Below are 16,737 nucleotides of genomic sequence, written 5' to 3'. Positions count from 1 at the left end.
GTTGCTGATGGTCATTAGTAGTCTACCAAACTTCCTAACTGCCTGGTACTCAGCATTCCATTGTCCCTTTAATCACTCTGACATTGATAAAATGTGTCAAATCAAACACTTCATAAGGGCCCATGAGCTCATTTTTAGCAACATTTCTATAGGCTATGAAATGGCGTGAGAAAAGAGTTGATGGCCTCTAATAAGAGGATTCTATAAGCTAGGCCTACTAAATTGATCAACTTTCCTAATATTAAGCACATTGCTTCGCTTTACAACAGGAGTGTAGCCTACCTGGCATGAAAATGAACCACCGGCAAAGCGTCCATTCGCTATTTAAGTGCATAGATGGTGTATTTTTTTTCTCCCCCCATGCCTCTTGTGAGACAGGTGTATGGTAATGGTCCATTCTATACTGAACAAAATTATAAATACAACAATTTCAATGATTTATGGAGTTACAATTCATATAAGTCAGTCAATTTAAATAAGGTAGGCCCCAATCTATGGATTTCACATGACTGGGCAGGGGTGCAGCCATGGTTGGGGATAGGCCCAGCCAATCCGAATGAGTTTTCCCCACAAAAGGGCTTTATTAATAACAGGGTGGCTGGTCTCAGACGATGCAGGTGAAGAAGCCGGAAGTGGAGGTCCTGGGCTGGTGTGGTTAAACGTGGTCTGCGGTTGTGAGGCCGGTTGGACATACTGCCAAATTCTCTTAAATGACATTGGAGGTGGCTTATTGTAGAGAAATGAACATGACATTCAGGCAACAGCTCCGGTGGACATTCCTGCAGTCAGCATGCCAATTGCACGCTCCCTCAACTTGAGACATCTTTGGCATTGTGTAACATGTGAGAAATAAGCTTTTTGTGCATATGGAACATTTCTGGGATCTTTCATTTCAGCTCAATGAAACATGGGACTAACACTTCGCATGTTGCGTTTTTATATTTTTGTTCAGTGTAAATCAAAACAAGTTTAGTACATGTAAAGACAACATTAAGAATAGTCTGATGGGTGAAAATATTAGCTTATCAATTGTGAATGATGCCCAGCATGTGAAGTAAGAAACAGCACATGCCTTTTTTTGCAACTTTTTCAAATCATAGTCGCACACCTCATGTAGCCTAGCCCATAGGCCTATGTGTTGATCAGATTTGTATCACAACTAAAGTGGCCAAATAACTTCAATACTAAGCACATTAATTCGCTTTACAACTGATGTAGATCCTAACTGGCATACATGCTGTAAGTAGGTGGCACATGAGTCAAGTTTGTAATAATGGGATCGGGAGACAGGCGCAGGAATGCTTCTTTTTTTTATTGACCCAAATTACAGCGTGCCATGTAAAGGCACGGGGACGAAGACAAAACAAACACGTATACAAAACACAGGGTTGAGACCCAAACAAAAGAGCGAGGAGTACCTCGAATAAATACACAAAGCGCACGGTTGTGGTGGCATCGGACGGGCCAGTTGCAACTGCTGAAGTTGCGTCGTCGGACGGACCAGTTGCAGCTGCTGAAGTTGCGTCGTCGGACGGACCAGTTGCAGCATCATGGGACGGGCCATTCCCGCTGTCTCCCTTAAGGTCGATTATTCTGTCACGCTGGTATAAAGGATTTGGAGACAGGCTCAGGAATACATCTGGGTTTTTAATACACCCAAAACAAACACATATACAAAACACTGGGATGAACCTCGTAGAAGAACACGGGACGAGACCCGTAATGCACAAAACACGCAGCATAGGTACTCACACCACCAACGTACATGGGAACAATAATTGACAGCCCGATGGGGAAACAAAGGGCGTATTTATACAAACACAATCAGTGAGGAATTTGGAACCAGGTGTGCATAATGACAGTTCAGTGCAGCCTAGAAGGCCGGTGACATCGACCTCCGGAACTGGTGAACAGAATGAGCAGCAGTACCGGGGATCCGTGACAGACTGTCTCTTCTTTGATTCAGTTATTTAAATATGACTCCATTCTCAATATGTTATTCCAGCAGACCATTTAGGTTACAGACAAGGTATTACATCGAAATCGCCTCACTATTTATGTTGAATAAATTATCCTTTCAATTTGAACTAAGCAAGCTGTTAATACATTCTGTTGATGTCTTAAACAAACACTGGTGGCCGTATCTGTCCATGCAAAAAATACCAATAGTTGAATTACAATCAGAAATACAGTATTTAGTCAATACCATAGACCCAATGCTATTGAAATGAGGAAGAAATCCCACAAATAACCCAATTTACAATTGTCTGTAGTCGTAACATCAGGCACATAATAACAACACAATTCACAGAAAATAGCCTTAATTAAAGGTCCAAGCGTTCCTCTGCAGAGATTCTGACATGCGCAAAAGGAGTAGATTAGCAGTCACAAATGAAATCGACATCCATTGAATCAAAACCAGATCTTGTAATAAAAGCAGATTATCTTTTCTCATGCAGCATATTTAAATTACTTTACTACATCACATTAGCTCCGCAAAGATAATTAGTTTGATGTTAACCCTATTTTGGCTTTGTATGACAGTATAAGTTACGTCGAGATTCCATCTCAATTTGCTGTAACTGTATGGGAAAAGGATCTATTCAATAAATATTGCCACTCATCTCTTACTGCAAAAAAATACATTTTTCAGGCCTTAAGGGCAGTTTCTCTAAATGTATAACCTGGACGGAAAAAAATCCCATAAGCATTTAGACGGTCATATAATGCTTTAACCTTATGAAATGATCCATAAAGGGGACCAACTCAGAAAACGTGTATTTATTATTTTCCCACCCGATGTACGTCTACGTCTGGGTGCGCAAGTTAGTATATTATTTATTGTTTAGTTTCACCATTACTTCATCAAATCTCTAGTAATCGATTATACACATATACAATTTGTCGCATTTCCATATATACACAGAATCCATATATAATGTTAGAAAATATTAGGTACTCACATCAACCATTCCATTCCTGTTTTCAAGGACTCTCCACAGCTATGAAGCAGCTCTCCAAACACACTCCCAGCTGAACAACAAAAAAAAACGTTTGTTTCCCGGACAATGACCCCACCTGTGATATTCTGATGGCCATTGAAGGAACGGAACCCCAAGAGAACGTTATATCAAAGATTATTATTCAAATCTCAATCATTTTATTATACATATTTCTATGTTACTATCCAAACTTCAGATTAAGACTCATTTCCACAACTCTCATATCACATTCACACAATGCTATTCCCAACCATGCTTAATCAATATTTATATAACCTGCAGGAGTATTTTAGGTGGATTTGGTTTATAGCTTTCACATATGTACCTAACTATTTTAAACCATTGCATATCATTAACTTATCTATTATTTATCTCAGGCTCACACAGAGCCTTCATGATCACCCACACAGGATTGATCAAATGCTCAAACAGAACATTACTAAATAACCATCCACACACGATTGGTCAGTTGTCCACACAGAACATCATTGAAAGGTTACCCACACAGAGTCAACCTACCACGCCCACACAGAACGCTTCTACAGAGATTACCCACACAAGATTTCAAACCCTATCAAAATATTGCCTAATTAGTGGTCCCAAAACCGGGTGTTGTATCTGCACTGGGATATCACCTGTTGCGATTACTATGGTATAGATTATTTTACATCTATTCAAATGTGCAAAATTACCTAGAGTACCCATGTCTCCTCTCTAACTTTGTAACACGGTCCCAAAAATCCTATCTTACCTCGTATTTTCTAAGTACCAGGAATATCAAAAACAGGCACAATTACACCTAACAAAAGTAACCCAGGGCATACCTGTTTACCTCATCTAACACAACATTTTATCAGTTACATACACATTAAAATTGCCCTCGCAAGCCGTCACCTGCATTATAGTCCCTCATTCAATGAGCTTTGCCAAGCCGAGTTTTTTCGCAAGATTACCAGCGCTCTAGTCCTTCACTCTATATTAACCTCACCAATTCCTACTGTGATCAAGTCAGTACTACGGATTGGACTTTTGGTTGCCCGCAACTGGCTAATTAACAATAATGCCCAAGGATACCTCACTTAAGAACACTCTTATCAACTCAACTTAGTCCTGCTACTTACCCCAGCTGTGGCCCTCTTAAGGAAGACGTAACTCTGAGTATACCCTCAACAGGCGCATTTGTTATTTTTTTATATTGTATTTTTTCTTCTTATCTTTTCATCACTTAAATGTTCAGTTAATGTCTAATATGTACTATTCATTCTGTGCACTTTCAAGTTCAATTATTGAAAGAAACCAGTCTCACCCTTAATCCAATTCTGTTCAAAATGATGTATCCATTCAGCTGACGCTCCCAGCCAGGTGGGGATCCGATCTGCTCCAAATAGTGGAGAGTGGCTTTCCCCTGGTTGCATCTAATGCAACTCCCTGTGCACGGTTAACCTGAGTTTCATTGGGAACAATCTGAAAAATTAAGTTTATCATCCCATCCTCGTCGCCAAAATTGTGCTACAATTATTGTAATCAAAAGGAGAGACTTTTAGGTTTCTTCAAAACAATCAAACTTTATTATTTAATTACTGCAGTAATGGAGCTGGTCGGTAATCACCCCTGGAGGTGATCACTGAGAACTCAACGAGCTTCAGTGATCCTCCTTCAGTCTACATGACACACAACAGATGCATGGAATGGGTCACAAGGTTAAGATTTGTATGAAAGATACTTATAAATCACAGCAGACAGTATCTGCTGTAAAAACATATGTATATATATATATATATATATATATATATATATATATATATATATATGTATATATATGTATATATATATATATACGTATATATATATATATATATATATATATATATGTATATATATGTATATATATATATATACGTATATATATATATATATATATATATATATATATATATATATATATATATATATATATATATATATATATGTATATATATGTATATATATATATACATATATATGTATATATATGTATATATATATATACATATATATATGTATATATATATATATATACACATATATATACATATATGTATATATATACACATATATATATATATATGTATGTATATATATATATATATATATATATATATGTGTATATATATGTATGTATGTATATATATATATATATATATATGTATGTATATATATATATGTATATATATGTATGTATATATATGTATATATGTATATATATATATATATGTATATATATATATACATATACGTATATGTATGTATATATATATATACATATATATGTATATATATATATATACATATATATACATATATGTATATATATATATATATACATATATATACACATATGTAGCTTAACAGGTGTGGCTCTGCCCACCTGTCCAGAATGACGGGTCGCCACTGTTAATGCCCATGATTTTGGAATGAGATGTTATGCGAGTAGGTGTCCACATACTCATGTCGTGTATCTCTGGGTAAGCTAGTGCGTCGAGCAATCTCGCATGTTCATTGGTTTAGCTACCAAATCTAGTCAGAGAATCTTATTGGACAATGGTTTTCGCGGCATTTTTGTAGGGGGCATGCGTTCTATACTGTCAACTTTCCAGCGCGCCGAATTGTACAGGAAGGGGAATAGTTGTAAATACTTTTTACACGTTTTATTGTCTTGCCACCTGTTTAAACATTATTTATCATATAACGTAAGGTAACGGCACCATGTGGAACCAAGGTTAGTTTGTCTTTGTAGCAATGGTTTATATGGCTGTTAAGAATAGCTCAAAAGTTGCCTAGTTTTTGTAAATAATGTTAGCTTGCTAGCTAGTTACTGTAGCCAGCTCTCTTGAGGCTTGTTTTGTTGTGCAAAGTTTGGGCGCCTACCTAGCTAGTAGCTAACTTGACCGTATTTCTTCTGTAAACTAAAATGCACCGAACTTTTTGCCGTACAATAACAGGAAACAACAGTAGCAAACGTTAGCTAGGTAACTCTAACTAGCTACTGTAGTTAACGGGTTACTATAGTGCTTTTGTCAGCTATCCATTTGTGGGTAGTCTCCAATCAGCTACCTAACGGTAGCTAGTAATGCAAGCGTGTTTCCATGGTTTTAGTCAGACTGGATTATTGCTGCAGTTGTTTCATTGTCACAACCGTCGGTGATTGGGAGTCAGAGGGCGGCTTTTGCCTGTCTGGGCTGTAATTGTAAATACGAATTTGTTCTTTAACTGACTTGCCTAGTTAAATATATTTTTTAAAGACTGTCACTTCATGTAGGTGGATCATACGGTGATTCAAACATGGGTGGTGGATACACTCAGTCCACGGGAGGATTCGCATCACCTGCTGCTTCCCAGGGAGGAGAGAAGAAAGGGGTCTGTATTTGTTACTCACCAACTCCATATATTACACAGTTAGCGAACAGCTAGTGGAAAAGGTCTGTCATCGTAATATTAGTAGCATAACCTATGGGCAACAGTTAAATAATAGCTTGACAGACAGTAAACATACCCATCCCGACGCACTATTGTGTCTGCCATTGTAATTTATTTTTTTTTGTAGGTTAAAGTTGGCTCAATGTGAATTACTCAGGCTTACTGTGTATGTATGTTTACAGAGACAACGTGCCCAACAGATTGTCCCCTGCACAGTGTCCCAGCTCATGTCTGCTGCCCAAGCGGAGGATGTTTTCAGAGTGGGAGAGGTAGAGGTTGCCCAGGTAACCCAAATTATGTCTTAAATATGAGGATGGTGGCCATTTTGTTGGGGTTTGTGGTGTGTTGCGATACAGTGACTCATAGACTGATTAGGATTTTAATCTTCCATGTACAAATGAAATGTGTGAGGTGTGCCTTGGTATCCTATGACAGTATTCTCTTTTTGTGTGCTAGGTTACCATTGTGGGCATCATCAGAACCACTGACAAATCCATGACCAACATCCAGTACAAAGTTGATGACATGACAGGGGCCCCTATGGACGTGAAGCAGTGGGTAGATACGGAGGTGAGTCTCATCAGGGCTGCTAAGTACTAGGATCAGCAAGGATATACAGTACAGTCAACACTTGCAGTATAATTTCCAAATAATGTTCAATTAACATATATTTTGTGACATCAGGCTACACTCAAATGAGAGTTCAACTGCTAACTCTACTCACCTATGGTTCTGTCCTGCTATCTCTCCTCATTCATAGGATCCCAGTGTGGACAGCACAGTCATCCCCCCAGGCACTTATGTCAAGGTCTCTGGCAATTTGCGCTCCTTCCAGGTGAGGTCATCATCCCCACATAATACATACCTTTATCTGTAGGTCATATCACAGCCCTGACCACATCATTCTACACATGGTTTATTAAATGTTTTCAAACAATAGAGAGCCATGTGTAACCTGAGATTTTTTATTTTGCAGTTGAAGTCGGAAGTTTACATACACTTACGTTGGATTCATTAAAACTAGTTTTTCAAACACTCCACAAATTTCTTGTTAACAAACTATAGTTTTGGCAAGTCGGTTAGGACATCTACTTTTTGCATGACACAAGTAATGTTTCCAACAATTGTTTAGACAGATTATTTCACTTATAATTCACTGTATCACAATTCCAGTGGGTCAGAAGTTTACATACACTAAGTTGACTGCGCTTTAAACAGCTTGGAAAATTCCAGAAAATTATGTCATGGCTTTAGAAGCATCTGATAGGCTAATTGACATCATTTGAGTCAACTGGAGGTGTACCTGTGGATGTATTTCAAGGCCTACCTTCAAACTCAGTGCCTCTTTGCTTGACATCGTGGTAAAATCAGAAGAAATCAGCCAAGACCTCAGAAAAAAAAAATGTAGACCTCCACAAGTCTGGTTCATCCTTGGGAGCAATTTCCAAACGCCTGAAGGTACCACGTTCATCTGTACAAACAATAGTACGCAAGTATAAACACCATGGGACCACGCAGCCGTCATACCGCTCAGGAAGGAGATGCTTTCTGTCTCCTAGAGATGAACGTACTTTGGTGTGAAAAGTGCAAATCAATCTCAGAACAAAAGCAAAGGACCTTGTGAAGATGCTGGAGGAAACGGGTACAAAAGTATCTATATCCACAGTAAAACGAGTCCTATATCGACATAACCTGAAAGGCCGCTCAGCAAGGAAGAAGCCACTGCTCCAAAACCGCCAAAAAAGCCAGACTACGGTTTGCAACTGCACATGGGGACAAAGATTGTACGTTTTGGAGAAATGTCCTCTGGTCTGATGAAACAAAAATAGAACTGTTTGGCCATAATGACCATTGTTATGTTTGGAGGAAAAGGGGGGAGGCTTGCAAGCCGAAGAACACCATCCCAACCGTGAAGCACGGCTGTGGCAGCATCATGTGGGGGTGCTTTGCTGCAGGAGGGACTGGTGCACTTCACAAAATAGATGGCATCATGAGGTAGGAAAATGATGTGGATATATTGAAGCAACATCTCAAGTCAAGGTATTGGAGTGGCCATCACAAAGCCCTGACCTCAATCCTATAGAACATTTTGTGGGCAGAACTGAAAAGCATGTGCGAGCAAGGAGGCCTGCAAACCTGACTCAGTTACACCAGCTCTGTCAGGAGGAATGGACCAAAATTCACCCAACTTAACCTCTCTGGGGTATGTCGGACGCTAGCATCCCACACGCCAACAGCCAGTGAAATATCAGAGCACCAAATTCAAAACAACAAATCTCATCATTCAAATTTCTCACACATACAAGTATTATACACCATTTTAAAGATACACTTCTCATTAATCCAACCACAGTGTCCGATTTCAAAAAGGCTTTACGGCGAAAGCATACCATTAGATTGTTAGGACAGCACATAGACAAGAAAAACCACACAGCCATTTTCCAAGCAAGGAGAGGTGTCACAAAAACCAGAAATACAGCTAAAATGAATCACTAACCTTTGATGATCTTCATCAGATGGCACTCATAGGACTTCATGTTACACAATACATGTATGTTTTGCTCGATAAAGTTCATATTTATATCCAAAAACCCCATTTTACATTGGCGTGTAATGTTCAGAAATGTTTTGCCTCCAAAACTATCGGTGAATGAGCACATCAATTTACAGAAATACTCATCATAAATGTTGATAAAATATACAAGTGTTATGCACAGAATTAAAGATACACTTCTCCTTGATGCAACCGCTGTGTCAGATTTAAAAAAAGCTTCACGGCGAATGCACACCTTGCAATAATCTGAGTTCAGTGCTTAGACACCAAAACAAGCCATACAGATACCCGCCATGTTGTGGAGTTAACAGAAGTCAGAAATAGCATTATAAATATTCACTTACCTTTGCTCTTCATCGGAATGCACTCCCAGAAATCCCAGTTCCACAATAAATGTTCGATAAAGTTCATCTTTATGTCCAAATACCTCCATTTTGTTTGTGTGTTTAGTCCAGCATTCCAAATTCACAAAGCGCGTGCGTTTAGTCCAGACGAAAAGTCCAAAAAGTTCAATTACAGTTCGTAGAAACATAACATGTCAAACGATTTATAGAATCAATCTTTAGGATGTTTTTATCATAAATCTTCTATAATATTGCAACCGGAGAATTCCTTTGTCTTCAGAAATGAAAAGTAACTCAGCTCGCTCCCAAAGCTGCACGCGTGACTGAGCTCATGCCAATTTTCCAGACACCTGATCCAATCAGCTCTTATTCTCTCCCCATTCACAGTAGAAGCCTGAAACAATGTTCGAAAGACTGTTGACATCTAGTGGAAACCTTAGGAAGTGCAATATGACCCCACAGACACTGTATATTGGATAGGCAATCACTTGAAAAACTACAAACCTCAGATTTCCCACTTCCTGGTTGTATTTTTCTCAGGTTTTCGCCTACCATATGAGTTCTGTTATACTCAGACATCATTCAAACAGTTTTAGAAACTTCAGAGTGTTTTCTATCCAAATCTACTAATAATATGCATATCCTAGCTTCTGGGCCTGAGTAGCAGGCAGTTTACTCTGGGCACGTTTTTCATCCGGACGTGAAAATACTGCCCCCTACCCCAAAGAAGTTCACGTGGGAAGCTTGTGGAAGGCAAATTTTTAGGATTAAATGTCAGGAATTGTGAAACTGAGTTTAAGTGTATTTGGCTAAGGTGTATATATAAACTTCCGACTTCAGCTGTATATGCATCTAGGGCAGGGAGTTGCCTCTGGCATTTTGATTCACAAATGTAAACTACACCATGCCGGTGGCGGTCGGTGCTGTTTAAGATTAGGGAGGACGATTCATTTTTTTTATGCACATGGCCTTATTTCTATTACAGAATATTGGATGACTGTAATTTGTATTCTATTCATCCAGCTCAATGTATCATCGATAGGTTTAGGCTAATACATGATACGCAAATTTGCCATATACCTATCATGAGATTGCTACAACCTAGCCTACAATTGAATGTTTATAGCCTAGGTCGAGAGACAGGTCGAGAGACAAATTGGAGTAATCGAGGTGAGACCGTGACACTTTAAATACTGCCGTGCACACTCTTGCCTGCATCTAGCTGATCTGGTGTGCAATCATTTGTCCAAACAGTTACAAAACGTTCCGTTTTGCAACTAAAACAAGAGTTTCTATTGGACAAATTTGGGTAGGTCCATTCCCTTTTAGTTCCATTTGCTTCCGTATAATAAACGTTTTGCAACAGAATTGGCAAAGTGAATACACTGTTGATCACTAGCACACACGGTTCACTTTCATAGCAGCCACATACAGCATAATCACTTTGATGACCATGTGCAAAAAATCTCCCCAAGCCAAACCAAAACTGCTACACAGCCTACATCGTTGTCACCATATTAGCTAACGTCGTAGTCAACAAAGTAGAACTAGTAAACCCACAATCAATCCCTGTGTACAATCACGCAGTACAGTGTACAGCAGTTACACCGGCGGGCCCCTGTGGCAATAAATTAATAAACAGAAAGCACCCCTTGACTTGGAAGAGTTGCCGTGTTGAATAGCCTTAGCCAACATAAATTGCATTCCTCTCTGTCAGGTTCTCGTGTAGGCTAAATCGGCTGCATTAGCTAAGTATGTGAAAGCTAAACCAATAATAAAAAAAGACACTGAGTGTACAAACATTATGAACACCTGCTCTTTCCACGACATACTGACAAGCTATGATCCCATATTGATGTCACTTGTTAAATCCACTTTGATCAGAGTAAAGGAAGGGTAGGCGACAGGTTAAATACGTTTTTTTGAGACAGTTGAGATATGGATTGTGTATGTGTGCCATTCAAAGGGTGAATGTGCAAGACAAAATATTGAAGTACCTTTGAACGGGGTATGGTAGTAGGTGCCAGATGCACCGGTTTGTGTCAAGAACTGAATTGAGGCTGTTCTGAAAGCAAAAGTGGTGGTGCAACTCAATATCAGGAAAGTGTTCTTAATGTTTTGTACACTGATTGTATAGCTAGCTCTCTCTCTGCTGCTGCTTAATTTAAGAATTTAATTTGTTCAAACTGATCAACTATTTTCTTTCTCAATCTTTGAGTCAACTATTCACCACACTTTATGCACTGCTGTGCTAGCTAGCTGTAGCATATGGTTTCGGTACTAGATTCTAGAGGTCGACCGATTTAATCGGAATGGCCAATTTCAAGTTTTCATAACATTCGGTAATCGATATTTTTGGCCACCGATTTGCCCATTTTTTATTTTAAATTTTAAAAAAGTAATTGTTTTATTTTTTTGTTATTATTATTATTATTATTATTTTTTTTTACACCTTTATTTAACTAGGCAAGTCAGATTAAGAACACATTCTTATTTTCAATGGCGGCCTAGGAACGGGGGTTAACTGCCTTGTTCAGGGGGGATTCGTTTTTGTAACCTTCCGGTTACTAATCCAATCCAACGCACGAGGAGCCTGCATGGCAGGCTGACTACCTGTTACGCGAGGGCAGCAAGAAGCCAAGGTAAGTTGCTAGCTAGCATTAAACTTGTCTTATAAAACACGATCAATCTTAACATAATCACTAGTTAACTACACATGGTTGGTGATATTACTAGTTTATCTAACGTGTCCTGCATTGCATATAATCGATGCGGTGCCTGTTTAATTTATCATTGAATCATAGCCTATTTCGCCAAACGGGTGTTGATTTAACAAGCGCATTTGTGAAAAAAGCACTGTCGTTGCACCAATGTACCTAACCATAAACATCAATGCCTTTCTTTAAAATCAATAAACAAGTATATATTTTTAAACCTGCATATTTAGTTAATATTGCCTGCTAACATGAAATTGTCGCATCTCTAGCGTTCATTGCACGCAGAGTCAGGGTTATATGCAACAGTTTGGGCCGCCTGGCTCGTTGCGAACTCATTTGCCAGAATTTTACGTAATTATGACATAACATTGACATAACATAACTCGTAAGCATTCATTCAGACAGCCAGCACTTTCGTGCGTTTTGCCAGCAGCTCTTCGCTGTGTTTCAAGCTGTTTATGACTTCAAACCGAGTGGGTATAATTTGTGGAACGTTCCAACAGGAATCTATTCCAAAAACTTCGTAAATAACAAGGTTGCCAAAAAACAATGCATACAAAGTTGTGGTCTATTTCATTGCGTTTTTCACTCATCACGTTTATTCCAAAAAATGTCCTCACTCTGGTTGCCTGTAGACAAACATTAAGAATAAGCTACGTGGTGAGTTGATGCCTATTCTGCAGCTAGTTAGCTAGGTTTGTATGCGTTGCTACTTTGTATGCGTTTTTGGTTGGCAACCTTTTACTTTATGTTTTTTGGAACCGATTCCTGTTGGAACGTTCCACAAATTATACCCACCCCTTCAAGCCTGTCAACTCCCAAGATTAGGCTGGTGTAACCGATGTGAAATGGCTAGCTAGTTAGCGGGGTGCGCGCTAATAGCGTTTCAAACGTCACTCACTCTGAGACTTGGAGTAGTTGTTTCCCTTCCTCTGCATGGGTAACGCTGCTTCGAGGGTGGCTGTTGTTGTGTTCCTGGTTCAAGCCCAGGTAGGAGCGAGGAGAGGGACGGAAGCTATACTGTTACACTGGCAATACTAAAGTGCCTATAAGAACATCCAATAGTCAAAGCTATATGAAATACAAATCGTATAGAGCGAAATAGTCCTATAATAACCAACTTAAAACATCTTACCTGGGAATATTGAAGACATGTTAAAAGGAACCACCAGCTTTCATATGTTCTGAGCAAGGAACTTAAACGTTAGCTTTTTTACATGGCACATATTGCACTTTTACTTTCTGCTCCAACACTTTGTTTTTGCATTATTTAAACCAAATTGAACAGGTTCCATAATTTTTTTGAGGCTAAATTGATTTTATTGATGTATTATATTAAGTTAAAATAAGTGTTCATTCAGTATTGTTGTAATTATCATTATTATAAATAAATAAACAAAAAAATCGGCCGATTAATCGGCACCGGTTTTTTTGGTTCTCCAATAATCGGTATCGGCGTTGAAAAATCATAATCGGTCGACCTCTACTAGATTCATTCTCTGCTCCTTTGATTGGATGGACAGCATGTCAGTTTATGTTGATAGGTTGGAGGATGTCCTCCGGAAGTCTTCATAAATACTTTGTAAGTCTATGGAAGGGTGTGAGAACCATGACCCTCCGAGGTTTTGTATTGAAGTCAATGTACCCAGAGGAGGATGGAAAATAGCTTTCCTCTGGCTACACCATGTTGCTACCCTAGAGGGTGCTGTTGAGTCTACTATAGCCCTTCATTGCAAAACTGTTTTTTTTTTATCAGTTATTTGTTGACGTGAATGTATTTGGTATAGTTTTATCTAAAATGTTTATTTTTTTTATGCAATTCACTTAGTGGGATGGTCCTCCCTTCTCTGAGGAGCCTCCACCGACCTGTGCAAATGCATTCATGTTAACTGAAAGTATGTGTTGCACATTCAGTCCTGTGTGTCTCTGTGTCTGATGCACTGACTGTGGGTGTTTGTGTAACTTCCTGTCTTCAATAGAACCACAGGTCCGTGGTAGCGTTCAGCGTCCGGCCCCTAGAGGACATGAACGAGATCACCTCCCACATGCTGGAGGTGGTGCAGGCACACGTGCTGCTCAGCAAACCACACAATATTATGGTGAGAACTTCCTTCACACATGACAAAGAGCACCAGGGCCTAAAATTAACACCCGCCTCATGCGGGTAGATTTTGGCATTGGTGGGTAAGATGCCTTTTTCACCAGCCATGTTGGCAGGTGGTCAGGGCTTTACACTTTGAGCGTTACACTCGCATTTGTTAATAAGAAGTCAAGTATGATCACATTTATAGAAAAATAAATGCTGCAGTAGCTGTTTTCATAGTATTTCTGCCATTTTGTTTTATAGTTGGTAAATTAATCGCACAAAATCAAAACTACGTATCCTATAGCCTATCCCACCTCGAGCTGCCTGTCTAAGGGCTGTGCGTCCATGAAGAGCTGAGTGAGATTGTTTTTTAGGAGCGCTGTGCACAGGCATAAAGTTGGTCTAATTTCCTTGAATCGGAAGTATACTGATACTTTGTCCTTGTTTCTTGGCAATTTACATTGTTTTGTTCGCAAGCTAGGTTTCTTTTTCAATATTTGAGTTTCAACTGCTAGGGAAGAGAAGACAATGCAGCTATTAGTCAGACTCTGAATCTCACGTGTGACTCTTGAGTCATGTTACCATGGTAACCTCCTGCCTTTAACGGGGCATGTGAACATCTGTGATTATTTTGGTTAACACTGGTCACAAAAATGTATACGAAATTAAACAATATACTACATTACTTCTTACTAGTAATAAATGTATTGTTTTAGAAACATTACAGAGCATGCTCATCTGTTTTTTTGTTTTGTTGATGTAATTTTAGGGGTGAAGAAATATTTTGTCTGGTAAAAAATGTGGTGACCCAGTGGCTGGTGGACCAAAAAGTAACTTTTAGGCCCTGAAGAGCACCACTATGCCTGAATTTTTTTAAAACTCTTTCCCACCTGTATAACAGTAGTCATAGAGCTGACGAGTTGGCCTTGGCCCATCTGCCACGTATTTAAATGGAGATGCATGAATCATTAAACTTAGCTTTGAATAAGGCTGTTCAACCTCAGTAATGCCACAATCAGCTGCTTGTGCTTTTTATGAATAAAGTTTTGTTTTGAATGTCTTCTTGCTTGGCACCACTCACACACAGTTCTGGTTCCCTTTTAGATGGGCGGAGGAGGGGGAATGAACACTAGCATGGTGCCCATGTCGCGGCCGGGAATGGGTGGCAACATGGGAGGTGGATATTCGGGTGCCAACGACATGTCCGCTAACGGCCTGATCCCAAGCCAGAACCAGGTGAGTCCGCAATGGCCTAAAGAAAAGCGCTGGGAACATTAAATAGTTGGTAGAATAAACAATAGGTAGCCTAAACGCACCGACCATACCAATTGGAAAGTAAACCCGCACACCTTACCTGTTACCAGGTGAATGGAGAAAAAAAGTACTTTATTTAAAATATCCAGCACATTGGTGGTCTAATGATTACAAAATTAATTGGGCCTCATCATTTATTAAAAATGCCTTACCAAACTTACCATACTGCCATCTGTAGGACTGGCATAACAATTGGATAGTCTTCAAGAGTTCTACATGTGATTGGCACAATATTCTATATGAATGGTTTTTATGTTATGCTCTTGTCCTCTCATAAGGTGCTGAGCTTGATAAGGAGCTGTCCAGACGCACAGGGTATCAGCACACAGGACTTGAAGCAGAGACTCAGCGGCATGAGCTTGGCTGTCATCAAGTAAGACGTTCCCTTCCCTCCGTCCTCAATTCAGTTTCTGAAGTTCTTGATATGCTTCAATGTGTTCTGTTGGACCACAATAGTGGTCGTGTTCTGCAGGGCACAGCGTTGGCCGGCGTTCAGATAAAAATATTTTATAGAACAAACATGTATTTCTGGGATGTAGAATAAGTAATATCGTCTCTATTCATTGCATTTCTATCTGCAGCGTTCAACATTTGCCTACTGAACGTGGCCCAGTGCACTCTCATGTGCAAGGCATAAGAGTAGACTGCATAATTAAGCATGCTGCATTGGCACCAGTCTTACTGTCCTTTGTCTAATCATAGGCATGCAGTGGAGTTCCTCAGCAACGAAGGACACATCTTCTCCACCATTGACGAGGATCACTTCAAGTCTACGGACAATGACGACTAAAGCATCTCTCCATTCCCTGTTAGCATTAAGAACATGATCATAGTCTTGGGTCCATTCTCAACACACTGTGCCGCTATGAGCGGACGATTGTATTTAAGAATAACACCCAAACCCCTCTTAGAATTTTAAGATCTCAACACTCTGAAAATAGAACCTGTAGTCATTCATGGAAGCATGATTCATACTGAAGAACATTATGGAATATGTCTATAATCCTGAGGGTTTCTGTGAAATTAGGCCTTGGTTTGACTGACGTGGTGGCCAGTGTTCACATATCCTGTTTCAACTTCCGTTAATGATATTACAGTAAGAGTGGGTGCATCACAGGCCAATGGTTTTTCTCACAGTGAATGCAATCTATGTGACTACCAGTTCCTGAATCATTGGTCTTTGTAGTTGTCATTTAAAATGGTGAACAGAATGTAAAGCTTTGCCATTCCTATTCAGATTGTCTTGTGTCTCTATGTTTTGTTT

At 39.3% G+C, this 16,737-nt stretch overlaps 1 protein-coding gene across 1 annotated transcript; it reads left to right on the top strand.

The window, feature by feature from the left end:
- The first annotated feature begins 5,747 nt into the window (after positions 1-5,747).
- LOC115176638 (replication protein A 32 kDa subunit-like) lies at positions 5,748-16,709 on the top strand. Its single transcript, XM_029736767.1, has 9 exons — positions 5,748-5,760; positions 6,301-6,398; positions 6,641-6,742; positions 6,915-7,028; positions 7,219-7,293; positions 14,053-14,172; positions 15,264-15,395; positions 15,752-15,846; positions 16,176-16,709. Exons 1-9 carry the CDS (start codon positions 5,748-5,750, stop codon positions 16,261-16,263), a joined length of 837 nt encoding a protein of 278 aa, XP_029592627.1. The 3' UTR covers positions 16,264-16,709.
- The last annotated feature ends 28 nt before the right edge of the window (positions 16,710-16,737 follow it).

This window comes from Salmo trutta, chromosome 3, assembly GCF_901001165.1.
Source record: "Salmo trutta chromosome 3, fSalTru1.1, whole genome shotgun sequence".
NCBI classification, from domain to species: domain Eukaryota; kingdom Metazoa; phylum Chordata; class Actinopteri; order Salmoniformes; family Salmonidae; genus Salmo; species Salmo trutta.
This window is presented reverse-complemented; position numbering and strand designations above follow the sequence as displayed.

What these genes read in the sequence shown, in the direction of transcription:
- LOC115176638 (XM_029736767.1), top strand. An exon ending in AGGGAGGAGAGAAGAAAGGG is followed by an intron (nt 6,399 to 6,640) that starts GTCTGTATTTGT and finishes GTATGTTTACAG; the next exon opens with AGACAACGTGCCCAACAGAT. An exon ending in GCAAACCACACAATATTATG is followed by an intron (nt 14,173 to 15,263) that starts GTGAGAACTTCC and finishes GTTCCCTTTTAG; the next exon opens with ATGGGCGGAGGAGGGGGAAT.